This window comes from Lissotriton helveticus, chromosome 4_1 (assembly GCF_964261635.1).
Source record: "Lissotriton helveticus chromosome 4_1, aLisHel1.1, whole genome shotgun sequence".
NCBI lineage: Eukaryota > Metazoa > Chordata > Amphibia > Caudata > Salamandridae > Lissotriton > Lissotriton helveticus.
Genome location: NC_136063.1, coordinates 29,329,650 through 29,355,203, shown reverse-complemented (window position 1 = coordinate 29,355,203; position 25,554 = coordinate 29,329,650). Strand labels below are relative to the sequence as shown.

At 44.4% G+C, this 25,554-nt stretch overlaps 1 protein-coding gene across 1 annotated transcript in view; it reads left to right on the top strand.

The window, feature by feature from the left end:
* LOC144828297 (glutathione synthetase-like) overlaps positions 1–25,554 on the top strand; it is a 560,445-nt gene that overhangs the window by 155,027 nt on the left and 379,864 nt on the right. The window contains exon 5 of the mRNA XM_078686380.1: positions 12,356–12,495. Coding sequence (XP_078542506.1) covers positions 12,356–12,495 — 140 coding nt within the window. The remainder of the gene's footprint in view (positions 1–12,355; positions 12,496–25,554) is intronic.

The window sequence follows — 25,554 nt, the reverse complement described above, 5'->3', positions numbered from 1 at the left end:
GCTTTTCCAGCCTACTACAAGAAATTTTAGGCACTGCTATTATATATTTTATTTACCGTGGGACTCCCGCCTCGACGACGGGGAATGATTCAGGCATGTGAATCTATGAAAGATACCAATACTGGATAACCGTAGTTACAGGTAAGTAACTCGTTTTCTTACTCCCCACCCTTCACCCCTATAAACTCAAAACCCAAACACAAATAAAAGTATTTAACGATTACCCTAATTAATTCTCAATTAATTAATTTATATTAATTATCAACTAATTATTAATTATTAAAAAATAAATTACTTCAAATCTTGTACCCTTATAAACCCCACAACCTGCACCTAAAATTAATTACGCAATTACCATAATTAATTGTCAATCAATGTGTTAATTAACAACCTATTATTAATTGATTACAAATAAACTCCTTCCCACCCTTTAGCCCTATAAAATCCACACCCCGCCCATAAAATGTACCAACAAAAATGAAAAACACAGCATTATAAAATCTCAATCAAATAAATATTAATAAATAAAAATTATTCATTCATTTATTATAATTAAATTACTGCTCACCCTATTCCCCAATAAACCCACAACCCACTAAGGAACTAAAAAACACAAAAAATAATTCAAATAAAATTAATAACTACAAAATATTTAACACAAATATTAAAAAAACATAAATAAATACAGAAATATATAATACTAATCAAAAAATCGATATTTTAAGAAACTAAATATTTGGAAACAATATTAATGACTTCTATATTTTTAAAATCGATATTTCTTACCTTAAAGTCGATATTTCTGTGTCACTATATTGAAAACTCAATATAAGTGTAAGTCAACATTTCCAACTCAATATTTTGACTGAATACCTGTCTGCATCACTTACTAGCTGCTCACAGATATATGTTGTAGTTACCCTGCATTTCTAGGATAACGCGTACTAATCCAGGAGTTGCACAGTATGCAGAGTGGTGATGATTCATGTGTCTTAATTTTACAATATGTTGCCTTTCATGTTATAGTGTGCAATTCTTGCCTTGCCAGTAGTGACTCAGGATTTGCATATTATGCACAGTTTATGATTATGTTGTTCTGGTCAATGTTGGATGTACAATATACTATATATTTGTATATAAGTCTGCGTAGAGTCTCTTTTCTGATGTGAGTGTGTTGCACAAACACTTTACACATGACCTCTGGGTACAAGCCTGACTGCTCTGTGCCAAGCTACCGGGGGTGAGTACAGGTTATCTTTGGTGTGTAACTTACTTGCCCTGACTAGAGGAGTGGGTTATGCTGGCTTAAGTTCAAACCCTAGTCAATCAAAACCCCCATTTCTAACACCAGACCACAGTGCTGGCCCTGAAAAAAAAGTATAGATCACTCTCAGCGTGTAAGGGGTATTGCGAAATACAACACATGGTCCTCAGATACCTGAAACATAAGATATGTTTTAACGGTCCCCTTACTCATTTTATTTCCTAGTCTTTGGGAATGGCATCCATTTAAAAATAGTGACATAATCTTCTTCTTGTAGGGTTTCCTTATTGTAAGTGGTGAATCAAATCTATATGATACATTCAATTCTTCACAGGTTTTTCTTATGTAAGCCTGCCAAGAGTTGAAAGGCCTTTGTCTAAATTCAAGCAATCAAAAATGATTTGCCTATTCACATTACCATTGACGCTGGCCCACACGCTACCTTATAGCAGAAGTGGTGCAAGTTTTGCCCAGTCTGTGATGTACGTATCGCTGATGTCTGAATGTAAAATAAAATGTGAGCTTGTAGGGGGTAAGGGCAAGATTTGTGTGCTTCTTTCTTCAGTCTGCAGAGAATCAGTGTTGCAATATCCCCAAACCCCTGCCCTATAGAGAGCACCAGAGATGCACTTGGTATTATAGATATTCAGGATAAGAGAAAATGTAACCCTGAAGCAACTTGAGTAAAGCACCATCAGCTCTGCTATGCTTTTATCAGGAGTTTCTGAGCTGTGAGTGCCAAAGTCCTGTGCTGTTAAGGGTGACCCCTAAGTAATTATAAACATACACACTTCCCAATGAGTTCCCACAGCCACTAATTTGGTCATAGATTTCTTTCCTGGTCCACATGCCATATTGTGTGATTCATCATAGTTTGTAACCAGGTCCAGTTCACTCATAAAGGATATGCAAACTTCCAGCACCAAATGCAGAGCCTCTAGGCATCATCTGGGTAAAAGCAATGCCGGCACACTAAATCATTGAATGTCACTAGTGAGCTTGGTCAAGGTTGGGCCCAGGTTGTTGATAAAGAAAAACAAAGAAAAGTGTGGCAAAGATGCAACCTTGGCTCACCCCTTGAGCCAGGGTAAATAAAGCAGACAATTCACTTGCATTGCCATACCAAACGCTTGCTGCTAGGTTGTCATGCAAGGAGTGCAGGAAGTTCACTAGCACCGCCTCCACCCCCAAATCCAGCAGCATCAACCAAAGCTTTGTTCTGTTGTTGTAATTAAAGGGGGTTGATAGGTCCAGTGCTTGGCAATGGTGTATTCAACTATGATCACATTTAGAATGAAGCAGTGTTCCACGGTGACGAGCCCCTGGTGATGATTTAATATCACCTGCCCAATGAGCCTAACAGAGCTCTCCATGCAAGAGATGCAGCAGTAGCATTTAGGTGCATTGCAATCCCTTTTTAAAGATGTGGACTATAGTAGCAAGTGACCTAGGGCCCAATGTAGGTGGCCCAAATACCGGTCGATAACTGTGAAATTCTGTAAATTTCACCGTTACCGACCGGTATTAAGGCATTCGTGTCTTGTGTAGGGAAGGAATCGGTAAAAAGGAATTGGTAAATACTGATACTTTAATACCGATTCCTTATTGGCCTTGTATTTAAGGAATCTGTAACACCGATTCCTTAAATGCAATGTAGAAAGCACATAAAAGAGTGCTTTTGGGCCTTAAGGAGCCGGTAATTACCACCAACTTTACGTTGGTGGTAATTACCGAATTTGTTTAGAAAAGCACTTTCTTGCTTTTTTTGAAGTGCCATGTGGCACACATCCATGCCCTTAGGTCATGCATGTGTGCCACATGTGCACACATGCACATTTCAGGGGTGCAACAGGGTGTCCTTTGGATACCCTGGCACCAAGAAATACCTCCTGGTATTACCGATTCGGTAATACCAAATATCTTCACATTAATTCCTATGGGTAGGTATTTGTTATTACCGAATCTCAATTACCGATTCGGTAATAACGAATATTAAGGATTCGGTATTTTTTTACCGAATTCTTACCTACATCTGAAATACCGATTTCAAAATACTAAATCGGTAAAATTCGGTATTTAGAATTCGGTATTTCACTATTACTACATTTGGGACTGGAAGAGAGGGCCTTACATTATCTATAGTTTGCTATGGTTCAATGGTTGTGAACCCAACGGGGCACCACCTGCAAACTCTTAACCAGCTGCATGAATAACTGACAAATGCCCACATTTAAGGAGTTAAAAAATTACTAATTTCGGCACCCTGCATATCCAACGGAGAGCAGATGGGACTTCAGCAATGTTGCTAGTGTTGCCCCCGGATCTTTCAGGTCCCACACAAGCCTAGGGCCATCACTGTAAGCTTTATTTTATTATTTTTTTTTAGTTAAATAATTTTTATTGAAGATAAAGAACACAGGAATAAACAAGTACAGTCATCAGCTTTGGTATAGAAAAAAGTATACAAGTATGGGTAGGGAACAATCGAAAAATGTGATAACATCTAACTTAAGGGAGGTACAATATTTTAGAACTTTTATAGTAAATCCCCTTAACAGTACCTATGAAATAACAGGAGTACATAAGAAAAATATATACAACCTCGTTTGCTTCTATAAAAAAAATAACCTGTGTGTATGAAAATGAAAAAAATATTAAGATAAAAGAATAGTAGTTTTTAAAGAAAAGGAAGAGAAAAAAAACACGAAGAAAGGAAAATAGAGAAAGAAAGAAGAAGAAAGGGAAGAAATATGAAATATAAAATAGTAAACAGTAAGGACTAAGATGATGATAGAAAAGTAGAAAAAGGTAACCACAATAAATCAGATTATTTTTTGTGAAAATCTTTTCATTGTAAAAAACAGCTCCAAAACAGTGCACATCAGGTTACAGCAGAAGCTCATTGGGAAATGCAATCAAATCAATTATAAACCCCCCCCCCCTACGACACCCGGATCAGCCTACCCACCCGAATCCAACTCTGAAACCAGTCCCACCACCGTAGCAAGGCACCTCCACCTCCCCGGACTAATTCCCTCTATATAGACAACCTCCCCGCCTTGCTCCCTCCCTTGACATGATATGTCGATCGATATGGTAGATTTGTATCCACATCTGTTAGCACGAAAGAGACAAACTGGTGTGAACGTGCATGGGTCCACATATGTCATGTCAAAATATGATTCACTGCAAAACAAAATGACAATCTTTAAATAAATCAGACATTGGGTCACTTGGCCATCACTGAAGTGTTAGGAGGACATGTGCACATGGGCACAGGAAAAATCCCATATAAATTCAGTCAATCAGAGTGAAGAGAGCCTATGGCTTAAGTGGTTGGAACATGGCCCAATATGTCTGCTGTGCTGGGAGAAACCAATTCATGAAAGAGGCAACAAAAGACTAATGGATGAAGAAGGCCGTCTGAAAATCCCTGTGTGTATATTTGTGTGCATATTTTTTGTATGAGTTTTTTTGAAAACACAAGGCTGATGAGACAGGTAAGGGACACCTTAAGTCTTCATAGTAAATTAACTGTCAGACAATTAAGATTGCAGAGCTCAGTAAGGTTAAGGGCTCAAAATGCCAGATGTGAAAATGACTAACACAAAAATCCCTTCTGTCAAAAGCATAGATTGCAAGTTATTCACCGCTTAGGTAAATGTATCTGTTTAAAAATGAATGGGACAATAATGTGCCTGGCTGTGGAGGAAGGGACACTTCGTTGGGCACTCTGCTGGAGAGATGAAGGGCTCATGTTAAATGTTAAATGTTAAATGTTGTATACTTGTAAAGCGCACAGCTGCCCCAGCAAAGGGGCGTCCCGGCGCTGTATACCGCTGGGGAACCCGTCCTGGCTTTCCCTGTGGGATGTTCCCTACTGGGTATCCCCAAAGTGGAGCCAGGCATCCCCTGCGTTGATGGGGCCGTTGTGGAGATTAGGCAAGCTAATGCCCAGAGTTGCTGAGTGGGACCCCTGGTTAGCGTAGGCACCGAGGCGAGAATTGTCGAGTCCGCTGACCCTGGTCCACGACCCTGCCGCGTCGGGAATTGAACCCTGGTCCCGGGCCTACTTCTGCTGCTGGGTCTGCCGCCTCTAACCAGTGAGCCACACCACTCCACTCCATGCTCAAGTCAGAAATGATATTAGCAGCCAGGGAGTCAAGGCACAAAAAAACAAAAAACACAATGTGTATCATGGAGGACACTTTTGAAAATGTTGCATTCAATTTAAAAAGCCAACACAAGGCACATAAAAAACCAAGGTTATAGGAAGTATGATATAGATATGTTCTTGTCGTGTAGTATTTTATAATTCAATAATTTCAGTTGTATTTTTGGTGTGCTGTTCCTTGGCCCATCTGTGGTAAATAAATAAATAATACCCTATTTTTGAATGCATGAATGAATAACAGATAGCTCAATAAATAAGAGTCAAGATTCGAGGTAGTAGGAGTTTCTTGCAGGTTTAATACAGCATAAGGACAGGAACAGGACAACCTGCACGGGAATAAGATGGCAGCCCTGGCAGCGCTGCCGGGGTCAGGATCTGGACAAGACTAACTTTTAATAACAAAACATGAGCATATATACATAACGCAAACACATAGCATTATATTGCAATAGGCGTAGCAGTGGGTGGAGCAATAAGTGTGACGCGTAGCGGTCGCGAAAGATAAGGGTGAAAGTAGGTGTAACTGGGTGTAACAGGGCGTATACATAGACATGTGATGCAAACGTAACAGAATATGTCATGAATGGGCGGAAACATTGGAGGGGGCTACCTAAGGAGTCGGGACCTCTAACCTGGTGGTGCGCGCAAACTGGCAATGACGTGTTACAAGGAGAAGCTGGGGGCTATGAACTCTGTGCTAGGAGCAGAGACTAAAGTCTGGAGAGTCAGAGCGACATGTACCTAAGCAGTATCTAGTATCTGATGTTTAGAGAACATGTTGATATAAACTAGAAGTCAGGAGGGGAAAGGCTAACGGACTCTAAGACTGAAGCATGCATTATTCTACATGTAGTGCGTGATGAAGAATATGAAATGACCATTAAATGCAGTATTTCTCTTACATGGAGACGTGAAGGCTAGACAATGACGGAAACTATTGATACAGTTCAGTAGCTTAGGAATGCAGAGAAGGAGGACTGAACTGATAACTGTAACCATAACATACTCTTGGCAGGCTCAGAGGCAGAGCCAGGCTGGACCGGGCACTGCAAGGCAGGAAGTAAGTGAAGGGTCGAGGATACAGGTGGGGGCTGGATGGCTCCTCAGCGAGGGCTCAGGAGACAGAAGCTGAATCTGATGTCCAGGCCCCTTCGAGGCCTAGAAACGGGGACTTTACAATGAAATAACGTGCACACTGGGAAACGTGGCAACGTAGCTTTACATAGGCCTGATATTCGTAGTATTCACGAGAACTGGAAACTGGCATACTAGAGGTGGACACAACTATAATTGCGTCTTTAATCAAACATGGGGATACATATGCATATTAATCATGCACACATAACATATGATGGATGGCACGTAGGGACACAGAACATGGCAAAATTTACTTTTCCACATTCCCTCCTTGTCACTACGTTTCCATCAGGAAACATCAATATTCATGATACCATCTATCATTTCATACAGTATCAATTGCTCGTCTCGAATTCTCTTGGAACGGGATTTAGAACGGGGCTTGGGACTAGGAATACAAGAGGTAGCACAAATGCCGCAAATCGCAGGGCCACATTGTATACAGAGGCAGCAGCTGAATATGATCGCTACTGCAATACCTAGAAAGGACAATAGTTTCCATCCCCATGCGGAAATTATATTCCAGAACCAACCGGACCATGTCCAGGTGCCTGGATCCTGGTGTAGCAGATGGGCAATTTTATGAAGTCTGGTTATAGCTGAATAAACAGACGGTGCGTTATTAGGAATGAAAATGCAGCAACTAGATCCGATGACTTAAGAAAAGACATATCTGTTGAGGATGACGTTAACGTGGACCACGCTCCACACGAACCATTATGTGAGAAAGGATAAGGAAAGAGTGGCAGAACTCCCTTCGGTGTCTGGAAAGGGGGGAGTCGACCACACACCCAACAATTAGTGACATTGCTGGTCTGGTGTGAATAATGTAACATGCGGATGAAGGAATTATTTCGCATAGCGATGCGGTAAGAGAGTTCATGAGGAGGCAGATCACTAAACGTGTGCTCTACTGTAATATTAGAAGACATATTTACATGAGGAACTGGAAGATACAGGAAAAATGCATAACTGGTGCAGGAAATCATAAGGCTGAGAAATAATATGAAACTTAGAAAAACGATACATCGGATTGAGTTTTGACTGACTCTCTCACTATGGGGGTCTATTTTATACATGTCAGAAACAGTCTAACCGTTTCACCTAGGGGAGGACTTAGACAATCAAACTGACTGACTTATTTTACTAGACCGGAGTTTTAGCTTGTACTCCTGTTGCGGAGTTTTCTCTAACAGGGGAGGGTTTGTAGCAATGTCTTTTGCGGGACAGTCCTTGAGAACAATATTTTGGCAATCCTTCAAATCCTGGGAAATGTTCTTTAAGACAGGTTTCAGTCCATTAAACTGTTTTATATGAGAAAGGTGCACCCAGCCTTTGCGACCTTCCAACTTCACGGCTGTACGGGTGGTGAGGAGGACTTGTCGGGGCTCCTTCCAGCGAGGCTCCAGCGGACTTGATCTGTCAAAATTCCTCACCATCACCATGGATCCTGGAACGATTTCATGCGGTGCCACCTCGGTGTTGTCTGGAAATGCGGCGGCAACCTGTGAACGACATGAGTTGAGGGCAGACATCAAGGAAGCTAGGTAATCTGTCAGCATATTACTTGAAACATCGGTAATACTTCGGGGTCTAGGAGTACCCCACATGTTAGGGGGGCGGCCGAAAACGACCTCGTACGGGGATAGACCTGATCTGGAATGTGCGACCATGCGCATATAAAATAAAGCAACTGGCAGAGCTACTAGCCAGTCCACACCTTTTTCTTTACAAACTTTGGCGATACGGATTTTCAGGGTCTGATTATGTCTCTCTACGAGACCGGCTGCTTCAGGATGGCGTACACAATGAAACTTCCACTGGTACCCTAACAACAAGGAAACGTGCTTCATCAACTCAGATGAGAATGGCTGGCCGTTATCAGAATATACGACTCTAGGGAGTCCATAACGAGGGAAGAACTCACGAACCAACTGCTTGGCAGTGGTCGCGGCTGTGTAATCTGGGACTGGATATGCTTCTGTCCACCTGGACAAAGCGCATACAGCTACAAGAACATACTTGAAACCTCGACATCGCTCCATCTGAATATAATCCATCTGGAGGACTTCAAAAGGGTGGTCAGGAGGCTGGAATCCACCTTGTTCCACCGGGACACTTTTACCTGGATTAAACTGACAACATATCATACAGGTACGGACTTTCTGCTTGGCTGCAGCTCGTAAATGTTTGTTGAACCAAATGTTCTGGATACTGTCTAACATAGCTTTTTCTCCTAAATGTGCTGGACTATGTGCGGTATTAAAAGCACTTCCACGGAGTGTGGAACTTGTACTGTCAGGGAGTGTCCTAATACTATGGAATCACTTTGTCTGATAGCTAGTGCTGTGGCTGCAACTGACTTGAGGCACGCAGGCAAAGCCTGGGCGACTGGATCTAATGTGCTCGAAAAATAAGCACATGGCTTGTATTGTCCTGCTTGATCTTGTGTGAGAACAGATAATGCTGTACCTTCGCGTTCTGTGACAAAAAGTGTAAAAGGCTTACTGTAGTTCGGTGTAGCTAGAACTGGAGCTTGACATAAAGCTTTCTTTAACTCATTGAAACTAAGTGTATGTTCAGATGTCCAAGGGAGGACAGTCGCTACGGCTGCCTCCTGTGTCGTTAACTGTATCAGTGGTTTGGCTAGAAATGCATACTGCGGAATCCATTGTCTGCAATAAGAAGTAAGGCCAATAAAAGCACGTACCTCCTTCTGGGTCTTGGGCTGAGGAAGACTCGCTATTAACTGGATACGGTCTGGTGTCAACTGCCTACCCCTCTTGGACAGTAAGTGTCCTAAGTATACCACTTGCTGGACACAGAATTGGAGCTTAGAAGGGGACACCTTGTGTCCCATCTCGGCTAGGAAATACAGGACTGCAAGGGATGCTCGCTCGCAAGCACGTTCAGAACGGGCTGTGATCAGTAGATCATCGACATACTGGAGCAGGGCAGTGTCAGTTGGCATGTGAATGTTGTCTAGTTGTCTCTTAAGTGCTTGACTGTAAATACTAGGACTTTCTGTGAAACCTTGAGGAGCTCGTGTAAACATATAGCTTCTTCCGTTTAAACAGAATCCGAAAAGAAACTGGCTGTCTGGATGAATGGGAACACTAAAAAATGCATTCTTAAGGTCGATTACAGTAAAGAACGTGGCTTCGGAGTCAATGGCTGTTAATAGGGAAGAGATGTCTGGGACAACTGGATACTGAGGAATAATACATTTATTAAGTTCTCGTAGGTCAATCACTAATCAATATACCGGGGGTGCATTTGGATCAGTACGTTTAATGACTGGAATGATCGGAGAATTGCATACATTGGAGTCAGTTTCTACAACTACTCCATGAGCGATGAACTCGTCAATAATTTCGGATAAGGCTGCTACAGCCTCAGGTGGCAATCTGTACTGTCTGATCCGTGGTAACACTACACCTGGCTTGAGAGTCACACGATGGGGTGTGATTTGCATGTATCCTACATCAGTTGGACCTTGCGCCCATAGATGCTGCGGAACGTTAGACAGTCTGGGATCAAAATCTCGTAATACATAGTGACCCTTGAAGTCACGTAGGAACAATCGTATTCCCTCTGGGGAACAGCATATAACTGCACCTAATTCTTTCAGTGTCTTAATACCTAGTAGATTTTCTGGACAGGACTTAGTAAGTAACAGATCAGTAGTGCGGGACAATGGACCTACTTCTAGAGAAACTGGCTTTGAGATCTCATTTACGATAGGCTTTCCTGAAAATCCAAGGGAAACATTTCTAGAGCCTGAGAGCGGAGCCCCTGGAACTTCGGCGTGACTAATTGTGGTCCTACTTGCCCCTGTATCAATCAAAAACTTTCTGTCTTTCCCTAATACTTGACTATGAACATAGGGACCTTCCTGATCTACAGGTATCTCGATGAGAGGCAAGCCTACCTCCCTCTCTAGGCTGTTTCATGAATACTGCTGGTACTCTGGATACTCAGACTGTGCATACTGGTACATCTGCGATGTAACATGCTGTGTTGCAGCAATAGGCTCAGCGAGGGCTCAGGAGACAGAAGCTGAATCTGATGTCCAGGCCCCTTCGAGGCCTAGAAACGGGGACTTTATAATGAAATAACGTGCACACTGGGAAACGTGGCAACGTAGCTTTACATAGGCCTGATATTCGTAGTATTCACGAGAACTGGAAACTGGCATACTAGAGGTGGACACAACTATAATTGCGTCTTTAATCAAACATGGGGATACATATGCATATTAATCATGCACACATAACATATGATGGATGGCACGTAGGGACACAGAACATGGCAAAATTTACTTTTCCACACATCAACAAATTCTCATCTTGAAAATAAATACGTAGAAAAATCATGGTGCATTAACATACTTATGTAGCTCATGTTTACGTAAAAAAAAAATCATCACATGGCATGTGATGTTGGTGGAAATAAGGTGAAAACCTACGAATGTCACAAGATTACGCAGAATTAAACGAAAAGAGTACTTCTGCTTTTAGCGATATTTCCAAAATGGACATGAGGATGCATTTCTGCGCGAAGATATATCGCTAAATGCAGCTGAGCAAGATTAGCGAGTGCAAGCAGCTGCCCCAAACTCTGTACATGTCCTTGGGGTAGCTTTAATCCCTAACTTACTCTCTACCTTTAGCACTATTTTCTTAGCACAAAATGCACCCTTGCGTCCGAAGTGGATGCAAGGATCTATTTTTATCCTAACAAATAACGCTAAATGCAGCAGAACACAAATAGGAGGGTGAGTGGCCGCTTGTGCTTACTAAATGTGCTCTTGCGGTAGTACTTTGGCCCCCAAATTACGCAAGTAGGAGTAATGCATAGATTATCTGTAATCTCGCTTTAAAGAGTAACGTGGAATTACCAAAATTACTGCAATTACTCTGGCGTAATTTAAATTCTGCCCTAAGCGACTGGTTTTAGTTCTGAAAGCCGTCTTTTCCTGAAAATAGGGCATTCCAATGGAACCTCATTCTAGGCAGATGAACACTAAATCCAAAAGCTAGTGAAAACAACAAGGATGGGCGGACCAGCTGGAAATAGCTGCCCGTGAATCTTAGATTGACGGACTGCTACCTGTCCTTCAGGAAGCAATTGAAAACATTTCTCTTCCCCAAGTCTGATTAAAACAAGGATCCTATTATCTGCCTACCATTCACACTCACTACTGCCATTATAGCGCCGTGATATCCTACTCAGGATGATTGTTAGCGCTTCACAAGCACCATTAACATTAACATAACATTAACATTAATAGTAGCGTTAGGGAGAGAGGTACATTCCTCTTGGCTGAGTCAGAATGTTCCTAGCAAAGTCTCAACTCAATGTCTGAAGAGACAGCTCCGCTGCCAAGTTAGACTTAAAGGGGAATTAACTTCTTGATTAAAACAAATGCCAAGGTGGAAATGTGAAAAGTACATACATATTTTTACTATGAACTGTATTTTTTAAAGCCGAATGTACCTATTTTGCGAAAATGTAGATGATGAAAATCGTCTGTCTCATTAAAAGCATCCAACTTATGTTTCCCTTTATTAAACACATATTTGTATCGAATGTTACACTTATTTTGTTTGTTTTTGCAGTTTGACCGGCACCATGGCGATCAATGTCTACCAAAAATGGTCAAAGCATTATATAAATACATTTAAGATACAATCTTCTCAAATTTGTACATGTACGAGCGAAAATGCATTTTGGTGAAAAGCAGTTTCTCATTGGAGCATGCATTTTATTTTTCTCAGTCGGTTTTCTTAGGGATCAATCGGTCTGACTACATGTTCCATTGTGAGGCAGATGGCACTACAGCCCTGAAACAAGTTGAAATAAACACCATCGCTGCAGCTGCTGGAGGTCTGTCATCAAAGATCACCAATGTGCACAGGTAAGGCGATCTCTTCATGCCCTGTCCTGTGGTGAAAGCAAAGCTGTGCTTGTATTGTGCACATAAACACTGAGGGCCTGATTCACAGAACTAACTTAAGACAAAATCCTAAACTTACTACCATTTTGGTATTCACTGAAGTTAGGAGTCCTAACTTTAGGACTCCTAAATGCCTTCTGTGCATACCGAAAGTCTTAAAATTTGGATTATTCTCTGTTTAGTAGTAGTAAAGTTAGGACTCCTAACTTTAGGACTTCTAAATGCCTTCTGTGAATACTGAAAGTCTTAAAATTAGGATTTTTCTCAGTTTAGTAGTAGTAAAGTTAGGACTCATAACTTTAGGACTTCTAAATGCCTTCTGTGAATATCGAAAGTCTTAAAACTTTGATTTTTCTCAGTTTCGTAGTAGTAAAGTTAGGACTCCAGTGATACATGTTATCCTCCAACAGTCTTTTCTCTTTTTCTTCAGATAACTTTCGGCAATTTAACAAGTGATTCTTCTCAAGTACAGTAACATCAATAAGTAAATATCTTTCAGTACTTCGATGTTCACGTCATGTTATCATTACAGTGTCGTCATAAAACTGGACCCTATCCCACCCAACTCCCACCCCTCCCCCTACGTCTCCTGGCTCTACCAGTGGTTAGGTACTGTGTTCGTCGACAGATGGACTCCATCTAGGGTACAATACAGTATTTACATAAACAAAAGTGACAGAGATTGACAATCTTCCAAATGAAAAACATCTACATCTTAAGAACTTCTACTTTTCCTGTCAGGTGGCCATAGGGACATTGTCGTCCTCACTAAGCTAGCATGAGCATGCTGCAGCTTGCCTGCTGCTTTGCCAAAGTTACTACACAACTTTATTTTGTAATAATTTCAGTGGCTGTTTTCACATGCAAACTCATCACTGTGTTCCCTCTCAGCATGTTCCTGGGATTCTGACTGAACATTAAGAGCAAGGTCGAACAACAACGCCCCTTGATATTTTCTTCTGGCCAGGCTTTAGCATCTAGACAAAACATACTGATGCAGCAGTTGTTTGGGAAATTTGGTTTTATGGGGATACATAAATAGGAGACACTTGGAGAGGCACCTTTCCATGGAGAAGAGCGAGACAGCACCCATGATATAGATCTACCATCTATAGGCTAAGGTATGGCATCTGCTGACAAAGCCCAGAGAGCTTCTAATATATAATAATACTGCTTCTTAGCAAGGGGAGGGAAGTTAGGCTCTGATGTCTTTCATGATATCTCCCTTCCTGATTTATGGGCTAGATGCTCTGCTGACTGTATTTGTACTATGCATTTTCCTGCTTGTTGTGGCAAGTATACTGCATGCTAGGGCACGTTAGCTAAATACATATTTTAAACTGCTTCAAGTCTCTGTAGATCTTATTGTGGACAAGTACAAGAGTGCGAGCGAAAGGGTGTGTCTTGTTACCGTGATTCCTGAGAAATCTGGGAGTGTTGTGTTCTGGGGTGTCTAATCATTTGTTTCTCTGTCAGTGAGTAGGAGAGCAAGTGAGCCGCTATAGCTAGTCGGTCCTGGGCTCCTGGGTACTAAGGTGGTAGGATGACTCAGTCCCTACAACAAAGGTCCTATAATCCTGTGCATAGTTCTGTTTTTGGGCAGAATCCAAGCACCATTCTCTCTAGGAGACATTTAGTGAATATAGCAACCTTATCCTTCTCTAATTGAGATAGATTTTGTTTGATTTTAAACACAGTGATTGATATGCCAAATTTTGACGGGCTAAGGCTTACCAAAGACGCATGTTCCAATGCCCTCGATTTTAGGCAGTCTACATTGACTGACTGAAGATACAAGTGAGCGACTTCTCCTCTTCATTTCTTTTTCTACCAATAAGAAGATTAGTAAAAATGAAGAGCGCATAAGGCCCAGTATGATTCGATTTGAGGTCAGAAAAGTTAAGCCCTCTTGTTATTGACACCAGTTTTGTGGTTTGACTTGCACTATCCAGACATTTTTTCACAGCTGATGAATATAGGTGAACGCCGTTACTCACAGGTTCATCTTAATTATTAATTCATTTTGTGTACTTTTTCTTCAATCTTCAGTACACATTGATGCTCTCTTTTTGGATTGAAACTCTCCAACAATTGGACTAACTATTCATATACATTTTTTTCAGATTGCATATTTGCTTTCAGATCTTTTACCTGTAATTCAACTTTGATACATTCCCCTGATAGTAAGTTTCAGTATTTTAAAGGAGGTTGGTGGAAGCTTCTCTGTCGATCATGTTCCCCTCTAAACTTAAATGAGTTTAACTATGGATTTCAGTTTCTTTTCTGATTTATATAAGCAGAACAATTTTCTTTGTTTTATGTTTTTGGGTGTTTTTCTTCTTTTATCAATATTTTCTTTAGTAGTAGGATTGAACTGATGTAATATTACTTTTCACAGGAGGGTACTGTCTGTACACTAGAATGTTTTTGTCCTGAAGATGGTCTTGAACATGCATAACATAAGACCGATTCAATTATCAAGGAGAGAGAGAGGACTAGGTAGCTAGTCCATATCCCCAGGTTTAATATGTTAATCAAAAAGAGGACTACCCTCTTTGTGAATAATACAGGGCTAAGCACTGTATGAGGAAGGGGGAAACTGTTCGGTTTCTTTATGAAGCCCTCACCCACCAACCTAGTTGGTGGCATGATTCATCATCGGGCCCGCCCAGTGACACCGAATGTGTCCCGGGTGTGCTTCTAAGCCTGGATTACAGCGGAGCAGGTGTATTGCTGAGTGTGCAGTGTGTGTGACGTGAAAGTGACATTTTAAAAGCTATACAGTGGTCCCAGTTCCAGAGGGGATAATGTTAATGTCTGGGCCTCTGCTAGCATTAAAAGCAAGGCAAGTGGATGCCGGTGGAGTGAGTATTAGGAACTCCTACATCCAAGGTGTGAGCTACATGTTTCAGCCATGCCTCATCTGTAAAACTGGCTTTCCTCAGGACCGCTAGTTATGTGAAAGTACAATCTATACTTTAAGTGAGTATGTGATCAAAGAATGTGGTGCACACGCTAAGGTGCAATACATGTGGGAGGGGTATTCCCTCTCCAAGCAATAGCTAGCGTTTTGCTGCAAATGCCCCTATGGAGAAATCCGGCAGAGGTGTTGACCGACTCTGTTGGCCAAGACCTGCTGGAAACCTGTTGTTCCGTCACTGACCTTCGGAGAAGAGTAATTCTGCTTTTAGTGCTATTTCCATAATGAACATGAGGATGCATTTCTGCGCGAAGATATATTGCTAAATGCAGCTGAGCAAGATTAGCGAGTATAAGCAGCTGCCCCAATCTCTGTACATGTACTTGGGGTAGCTTTTATCCCTAACTTACTCTCTACCTTTAGCACTATTTTCTTAGCACAAAATGCACCCTTGCGTCCAAAGTGGCTGCAAGGATCGATTTTTATCCTAACAAATGACGCTAAATGCAGCAGAACACAAATAGGAGGGCGAGTGGCCGCTTGTGCTTACTAAATGTGCTCTTGCGGTAGTACTTTGGCACCCAAGTTACGCAAGTAGGAGTAATGCATAGATTATCTGTAATCACGCTTTAAAGAGTAACATGGAATTACCAAAATGACTCCGATTACTCTGGCGTAAATTCAATTCTGCCCTGGGCGACTGGTTTTAGTTCTGAAAGCCGTCTTTTCAAGATGGTTTTAGGTTCAACAAATAGTTCCTATCAGCTGGGGCACCTGAAAATAGGGCATTCCAATGGAACCTCATTCTAGGCAGGTGAACACTACATCCAAAAGCCAGTAGCGTTAGGTGAGAGAGGTGCATTCCTCTTGGCTGAGACAGAATGTGCTTAACAAAGTCTCAAATCAATGTCTGAGTTAGTCTAAAAGAGGAATTAACTTCTTGATTAAAACAAATGCCAGGGGGGAAATGTGGAAAGTACATACACATTTTTACTATGAACTGTATTTTGTAAAGCCGAATGTACCTATTTTGCAAAAATGTAGATGATGAAAATCGTCTGTCTCATTAAAAGCATCCAATCTATGTTTCCTTATATTAAACACATATTGGTATCGAATGTTACACTTATTTTGTTTGTTTTTGCAGTTTGACCCGCGCCATGGCGATCAATGTCTACCAAAAATGGCCAAAGCATTATATAAATACATTTAAGATACAATCTTCTCAAATTTGTACATGTACGAGCGAAAATGCATTTTGGTGAAAAGCAGTTTCTCATTGGAGCATGCATTTTATTTTTCCCAGTCGGTTTTCTTAGGGATCAATCGGTCTGACTACATGTTCCATTGTGAGGCAGATGGCACTACAGCCCTGAAACAAGTTGAAATAAACACCATCGCTGCAGCTGCTGGAGGTCTGTCATCAAAGATCACCAATGTGCACAGGTAAGGCGAACTCTTCATGCCCTGTCCTGTGGTGAAAGCAAAGCTGTGCTTGTATTGTGCACTTAAACACTGAGGGCCTGATTCACAGAACTAACTTAAGACAAAATCCTAAACTTACTACCATTTTTGTATTCACAAAAGGCATTTACTCATTTCGGTATTCACAGATGTTAGGAGTCCTAACTTTAGGACTCCTAAATGCCTTCTGTGAATACCGAAAGTCTTAAAATTTGTATTTTTCTCAGTTTAGTAGTAGTAAAGTTAGAACACCTAACCTTAGGACTTCTAAATGCCTTCTGTGAATACAGAAAGTCTTAAAATTGGGATTTTTCTCAATTTAGTAGAAGTAAAGTTAGGCCTCCTAACTTTAGGACTCTTAAATGCCTTCTGTAAATACCGAAAGGATTTTTCTCAGTTTAGGAGTAGTAAAGTTAGGACACCTAACTTTAGGACTCCTAAATGCCTTCTGTGAATACCGAAAGTCTTCAAATTTGGATTTTTCTCAGTTTAGTAGTAGTAAAGTTAGGACTCCTAACTTTAGGACTTCTAAATGCCTTCTGTAAATACCGAAAGTCTTAAAATTAGGATTTTTCTCAGTTTAGTAGTAGTAAAGTTAGGACTCCTAACTTTAGTTACTCCTAAATGCCTTAGGAGTCCTAACTTTACTACTACTAAACTGTGGAAAATCCTAATTGGTACTAAGTTTAGGATTTTGTCTTCAGTTAGTTCTGTGAATCAGGCCCTGAATGACAACACGACGTGTCGGTTGCACTTCACACCGTTTTCTGTTCACCAACATAACTGATGCTCCTTTCAGCAATGAAGCATGAAGGGCTGAGTCAGTCTTATAAATAAAATATAAGCAGTCTTATAATAAATTCATAAGCAGCCCTCAAATTGTGTCATTTACACCTCAGTATTGCCGCCAGTGATTTCTGGCCTTAAGGTGGCATTGAAAATTAGAAAAAAAGATATTTAAAGTATTTTCATTTTCAAAGTGTGTACTATTAAATTATGTATTGTTAATATCCTTTTATTATGATTTGATCCTGAGACCTTCAGTCCCCTATGGATCTTGACCTGGTGCAAGGTTGCTATACTTTAGACACTCTTACACAATTTCGATGTTATTATTTCTAACTAGATTTTACTTCTTAAATAACCAGCCTTTTACTTTCTGCATTGCCAGATTTACCCATACACGTCCTGTCATTCACAATTTGCTTCTGCTACCACAACTTACAACATGGAGTAATGGGTCTGCCCACCGTACACATTGGCTCCCTTAAGTTCGAGTTACTGCGCAAATCATGTGCACATTGTTCATATCCATCTAAAAATAGTCTCTCTTCAGTGGTAAACATAGTTCTAAGGGTGTTTTTTTATGCATGTATTTATTTTAAATGTTAAAATAGTGTTGATTATTTTGCCTGTACGTTAGTGTCTGGTTAGGCGGTAATTTATCTTCTGTTTCCTTTGAAATCTTTAATTCAAGCATATGATGATGCTGTTCAGGTGGCCACATATCACCTTTTTATGGCCCATTCGTTTAATACAGCCTATTTAGACTAGATCGATTAGCTTTGCCAATGCTTGTTGATATTTTGGCTTAACAACATTGCTGAGGTGAGCACCACAAGAATATACACACCCCACTCAGCTCGAACACTACCAGCAGTCTCACACTCCCCAACATACTCACTCTCACTCACTGCCTCATTTTCACTCGATATGTTTTTAGTCATTGACTTCCTTTGATATTTTGTAATCTCACTCACTCATTGTCACTCTTTACTCGCTTCCTCTAATTCAATCTCAGACACCTATTTTTTCATTCACCTGCTGTAACACGTACTGCCTGTTCCTCACAACCTCCCTCACACCTTTTTCTACTTCCATTCACTTTCTGTCACTTACTCTGTCCAGCTTCCACACCTGCTCACTCACACTGTTCACTCACTGACTCACTTTTCTTATGTTCTCATTTACTCTCACTCATGGAGAAGCTGAGTGAAAGTCTGAGTGATGCACAGATCCTCCTTCACCTTCACTAACTCTCTAGCTTATTCGCTCTATCTTCAACTCATAACCTACTTATTCTGTTTACCCCCTAATTTATTCCTCAATCAAGCTTTCACTAACCAACTACCTTACTTTTTTTCACTCTTTTACTCATTTTAACTCACCACCTCGCATTAATTCTCTTACTCATACTCTCAGTAAACCTCTTTCATGAATTCTCTTTCACACTTTTCCACGTTGACTCCGGCTCACTGTCTCTTACTTTCACACTCTCCCACTCACTCTTACTTAATCCCATTCTCACTCACTCGCCCACATTTTCATTCACTCACTCTTCTGCACTTTCACCCACCTGCTCACTCACATGCTAAACATACAACATATATTTTCATTTTATTTGTACCATTATTGTAGGTTCTGAGAATAACCATTTGTTTGTTTTTATAGACTAGAAACAGAAACAGTCTTAATTTCACAAACAGTCTTAATTTCACAATACTAGTATTTCTAAAAAATGAAAAGTACAAAAAGAGAACCAAAAATTGAGACAACTCCATGAAAAGAAGACAATTCTTCTGTTGGTCTTTCAAACAAAGTGCAATTCACATATTGGGATGTAAGGTTTCTTCAACAGGAGGAATGGTGAAAACATCCCTGCAGTGGTTTCTGACATCGGTTTGGAAGCCTCAATTTAATTCGTTTTTGGTTCTTCATTGTCCAGCTTTATTTCTGGATTTATTCTGTCTTCACTTTCTTGTCCAGAAGCCATTTTTGAAGAAAAAAGCAGTGTTTCTTCTAAAAATAAAGCAAGGCAAAAAAATGTAAAGTCTCCTTTCATGCACTTCCAATGAGTACAGTGAACCGTGTCAGATAATCAAGAACTATTTGAATGGGAACCAATACATCCTGAGGAAGAAATCAAGCTTCTACAGTGGTCTGCAAGGCTTTGTTTATCTCCCAACTATCTGGAAAACTAGGCATGAGTAGAGCTGTCACTCGAATTGTGGTACTGAAACCATGAATATCAAAGACCTTAAAAAGTGTAAATATTTCAAATTAACAGTTGTAACTCTTCTTATGTTCTTTCTTACGTTCTTGCGACACATCCGCTGTTAAACAACAATAGGGTTTGCTATCATAAAGTTACTGCCTCCCACATACTTACTCTGCCCTAATTTAAAAGATGACACTGCATGTCCTGGGACTGTCAGATCATGCACCCCTGAAAATGCACTTACTACGCATACTCCCACTCCACACTCTGCAGATTAAACTCCCACTCCCCACCCTGCAGAATAAACTCCCACTCCCCACTCTGCAGATTAAACTCCCACTCCCCACCCTGCAGAATAAACTCTCACTCCCCACCCTGCAGAATAAACTCCCACCCCCCACTCTGCAGATTAAACTCCCACTCCCCACCTTGCAAAATAATCTCCCACTCCCCACCCTGCAGATTAAACCCCCACTCGCCACCCTGCAGATTAAACTCCCACTCCCCACCCTGCAGAATAAACTCCCACTCCTCACCCTGCAGAATAAACTCCCACTCCCCACCCTGCAGATTAAACTCCCACCCACTACCATGCAGAATAAACTCCCACTCCCCACCCTGCAGAATAAACAACCACCCCCCACTCTGCAGAATAAACTCCCACTCGCCACTATGCAGAATAACCTCCCACTCCCCACTCTGCAGATTAAACTCCCACTCCCCACCCTGCAGAATAAACTCCAACTCTTCCCCCTGCAGAATAAGCTCCCACTCCCCACTCTGCAGAATAAACTCCCACTCCCCTCCCTGCAGAATAAACTCTCACTCACCACCCTGCAGAATAAACTCCCACTCCTCACGCTGCACAATAAACTCCCACTCCCCACCCTGCAGATTAAACTCCCACGCGCCACCCTGCAGAATAAACTCCCACTCCCCACCCTGCAGAATAAACTCCCACTCGCCACTATGCAGAATAAACTCCCACTCCCCACTCTGCAGATTAAACTCCCACTCCCCACCCTGCGGAATAAACGCCCACTCCCCACATTAAACTCCCACTCCCCACCCTGCAGATTACACTCCCACTCCCTACCCTACAGAATAAACTCCTGGTAGCTGACAAAAGAGGAGTTCAGGGTTGATTTATGATAGAGCGTGGGCTCACCTGCTCGGGATTTTACCATACATACCTGGGCCCATAAAACCATACACACTTTGAAAAGGTAAACCTATGCTTTAATCAGATTAATATTTACCATTTAGGACCTATACCATTTGATTTACCAATCCTAGTCACCAGTACCTAAAGTCCTAAGGGATCTAGGGTTTTAGAATAATAGGCAGTAGATAAACATTGGCATTTCATAAATAACCACAGACTCGGGAAAGGTTTAAACACTTTATCTATGTAGATTCTTAAATGTCAGAGTCCATATCAATTCAATCAAAGCTTGGTCAATTAAGAAGAAAATGATCAAAGCAGTACAATGACATACCAACACAGATCTTATAATCACCTAGAATGGTGTGAAGACCAACCCTGGCCACGGGCTGGGATAAAGGACAGGACCCCCGATAGTTCAGATGCCAACAGGATAGAACAGGTGCAGACCAGAATAAGGACAGGTACGGACCAAATTGAATCAGGACAGGACCACCTCAGGTCAGGACCGGCACCCACAGCTAAAGTGCAACCCCAGCGTCGCAATCCTCTCTGCAGCTAATAGTCGGACCCCGATTGGGTTATCAAATCTTCTTCCCGGAACCCCGATCGGGTCATCAAATTCCTTCCCGGGACCCCAAGTTATCGATTCTTCTGACAGAGTGCTCCGCCAGCACCTCTGCTCTCATCGCCTATTGAGTGCGTTGGGTCATTGACAGGTCAGCTATTCAGACAAGTTGGGCAATCTAACTAGCTAAGCCTACCTTAGATATACCATTTTCCAGGGCAGTGTACCACCCCCAATGTTGCAAATTCGTATATTCCCTCAATTTGATTGGTCGAAAGACGAGGAGATGTCATCACACCATACCAGTTATGGGGTCACTTGACTTAATAATGCAAATTAATGTTCTCTTTCATCATTTTATTTTCTCATGCACTTTTATTCCACCCGACAATGGATGTTCTAATAGTAAATACAATGTTAAACATTTTAACAAATTGTCTTCCTCTCGAGAAGTCACGAGATGAGTTTCCCAGGGGCATCTTTAGGTAAGACTGTCGTTGGCAAGAATTCAATGCAATGGCTTGTAGACACTTGAGAACGCAATACATGTGCAGTCGCGGGACCCAAGATGGAGCGACAATGTACTTGATTGGTCCCAGCTGACCCGCCCTCCCGGCTACGGACTTAAGGAGAGCGCTGCTGACATCGCTGGAGTGACCACTGTGCCTTCTACGAGGCCGGGTCACCCCTCCTGCTGCCAAGCACCTTCCTTCCTGTCTGCCAGCCTACCTACGCGACCCAGCCGCCGCTGAGCCGCACGTCGCCTCCGCCGATTCCCGCCGCTGCCTCCCTGCGGCCCCGCCCACCTCCAGCCCATTGGACAACCCGCTACCCGCCTCCCAGCTGACCCGCCCTCCCGGCTACGGACTTAAGGAGAGCGCTGCTGACATCGCTGGAGTGACCACTGTGCCTTCTACGAGGCCGGGTCACCCCTCCTGCTGCCAAGCGCCTTCCTTCCTGTCTGCCAGCCTACCTACGCGACCCAGCCGCCGCTGAGCCGCACGTCGCCTCCGCCGATTCCCACCGCTGCCTCCCTGCGGCCCCGCCCACCTCCAGCCCATTGGACAACCCGCTACCCGCCTCCCAGCTGACCCGCCCTCCCGGCTACGGACTTAAGGAGAGCGCTGCTGACATCGCTGGAGTGACCACTGTGCCTTCTACGAGGCCGGGTCACCCCTCCTGCTGCCAAGCGCCTTCCTTCCTGTCTGCCAGCCTATCTACGTGACCCAGCCGCCGCTGAGCCGCACGTCGCCTCCGCCGATTCCCGCCGCTGCCTCCCTGCGGCCCCGCCCACCTCCAGCCCATTGGACAACCCGCTACCCGCCTCCCAGCTGCCCGCCCTCCCGGCTACGGACTTAAGGAGAGCGCTGCTGACATCGCTGGAGTGACCACTGTGCCTTCTACGAGGCCGGGTCACCCCTCCTGCTGCCAAGCGCCTTCCTTCCTGTCTGCCAGCCTACCTACGCGACCCAGCCGCCGCTGAGCCGCACGTCGCCTCCGCCGATTCCCGCCGCTGCCTCCCTGCGGCCCCGCCCACCTCCAGCCCATTGGACAACCCGCTACCCGCCTCCCAGCTGACCCGCCCTCCCGGCTACGGACTTAAGGAGAGCGCTGCTGACATCGCTGGAGTGACCACTGTGCCTTCTACGAGGCCGGGTCACCCCTCCTGCTGCCAAGCGCCTTCCTTCCTGTCTGCCAGCCTACCTACGCGACCCAGCCGCCGCTGAGCCGCACGTCGCCTCTGCCGATTCCCGCCGCTGCCTCCCTGTGGCCCCGCCCACCTCCAGCCCATTGGACAACCCACTACCCGCCTCCCAGCTGACCCGCCCTCCCAGCTACGGACTTAAGGAGAGCGCTGCTGACATCGCTGGAGTGACCACTGTGCCTTCTACGAGGCCGGGTCACCCCTCCTGCTGCCAAGCGCCTTCCTTCCTGTCTGCCAGCCTACCTACGCGACCCAGCCGCCGCTGAGCCGCATGTCGCCTCCGCCGATTCCCGCCACTGCCTCCCTGCGGCCCCGCCCACCTCCCGCCCATTGGACAACCCGCTACCCGCCTCCCAGCTGACCCGCCCTCCCGGCTACGGACTTATGACGCCCCCAGAGCGACCGCGCGCAGCGGGAGCACCGAATGAGCGCCGAAGGTGCGCCAAAGGTAAGCCCGTCTGCGCCCGTCCGCGCCTGGACCGCGCCCAGTGCCAGGACCCCTGGCTCCCGCAGACCCCAGCCCACCCGCCGGACGTACGACGCCGCTGCCCTCAACGCACTCAACACCGGCCGAGCCCCGGGATGCTACCGAGCCACCCCGAGACGCACCCACGGACCCTTCTGCTGCAACTCCTGCAAGGTCACCTGCAACCCGACCCGCACCACTCCAGCAGTGCCCAAGACCTCGACGAACAACAGCAGCAGCCACCTGAGATGCATCCTGCTCAACACCCGCTCCGTCCACAGGCACGCCGTCGAGCTCTGGAACCTGCTCGACACCACAGCCCCAGACGTCGCCTTCCTCATGGAAACCTGGATGAACGCCTCGTCAGCGCCCGACATCGCCATCGCCATCCCAGACGGCTACAAGATCATCCGAAGGGACCGCATCAACAACACCGGAGGAGGCATCGCCATCGTCCACAGGAACACCATCCGCATCACGACCAACACCGATGACACCCTCGCTACCGCCGAGCACCTGCACTTCCAAGTCCACATCAACCCCAAGACCACCTTCAGAGGCACCCTCATCTACAGACCCCCTGGACTACGCACACAATTCAGCGAAGACATCGCCGACTTCATCAGCCCGCACGCCCTCTGCTCCGCTGACTACATCCTCCTCGGGGACCTCAACTTCCACCTGGAGAACAACAACGACCGCAACACCACCACCCTGCTGGACAACCTCGCCAACCTCGGACTCAAGCAACTGGTGACCACCCCCACCCACTACGCCGGACACACACTCGACCCCGTCTTCTCATCCAGCAAGGACATCGCCTTCAGCCACGCCACCGGACTCCACTGGACGGACCACAGTTGCGTCCACTTCAGCTTCGCAAGGACCACGATCCACCACCACCAGCAACAGGCTGCACGCAGAAGCTGGAACAAGATCACAGCCGACCAGCTCGCGTCCTCCCTGAGCACGAACCCTCCCACCAGCACAACGAACCCTAGCCAGGCGGCCACCAACCTCACAACGTGGATCAGGGACTGCGCAGACGAGCTCGCCCCCCTGAGGACCCAGCCCAGCAGACCCGGCAGCAAGAAAGCCCCATGGTTCACCGACGAACTCAAGAGCTCCAAGAAGAACTGCCGAGCCCTCGAGAGAACCTGGCGCAGAGACCCAACACCGGACAACATGACTGCCCTCAATCTCGCCACCCGGAAACACCACTAACTCATCAGCGCCACCAAGAAAACTGCTTTCAAGGAACGACTGGACAACAACGCACACAACAGCAAAGAACTCTTCAACATCGTCAAAGAGCTCTCCAACCCCAACGCCGGAAACAACGACATCACCCCTTCGCAAGACCTCTGCAACTCCCTCGCCTCCTACTTCCACAACAAGATCACGGACATACACAACAGCTTCAGCACTCAACCGACGAGCACCGCGACCGAACCACCGCCCCCCACCACCACCCTCCGCGCCTGGACTCCGATCAGCACCGAAGACACCATCCGCACGATGAACTCCATCCACTCCGGATCTCCGACCGACCCCTGCCCTCACCACGTCTTCAACAAGGCCGACGCTATCATCGCACCCCACCTACGGGACATCATCAACACCTCCTTCGACACCGCCACCTTCCCAGAGAGCTGGAAGCACGCCGAACTCAGCGCTCTACTCAAGAAGCCATCGGCTGACCCCACCGACCTCAAGAACTACTGCCCCATCTCG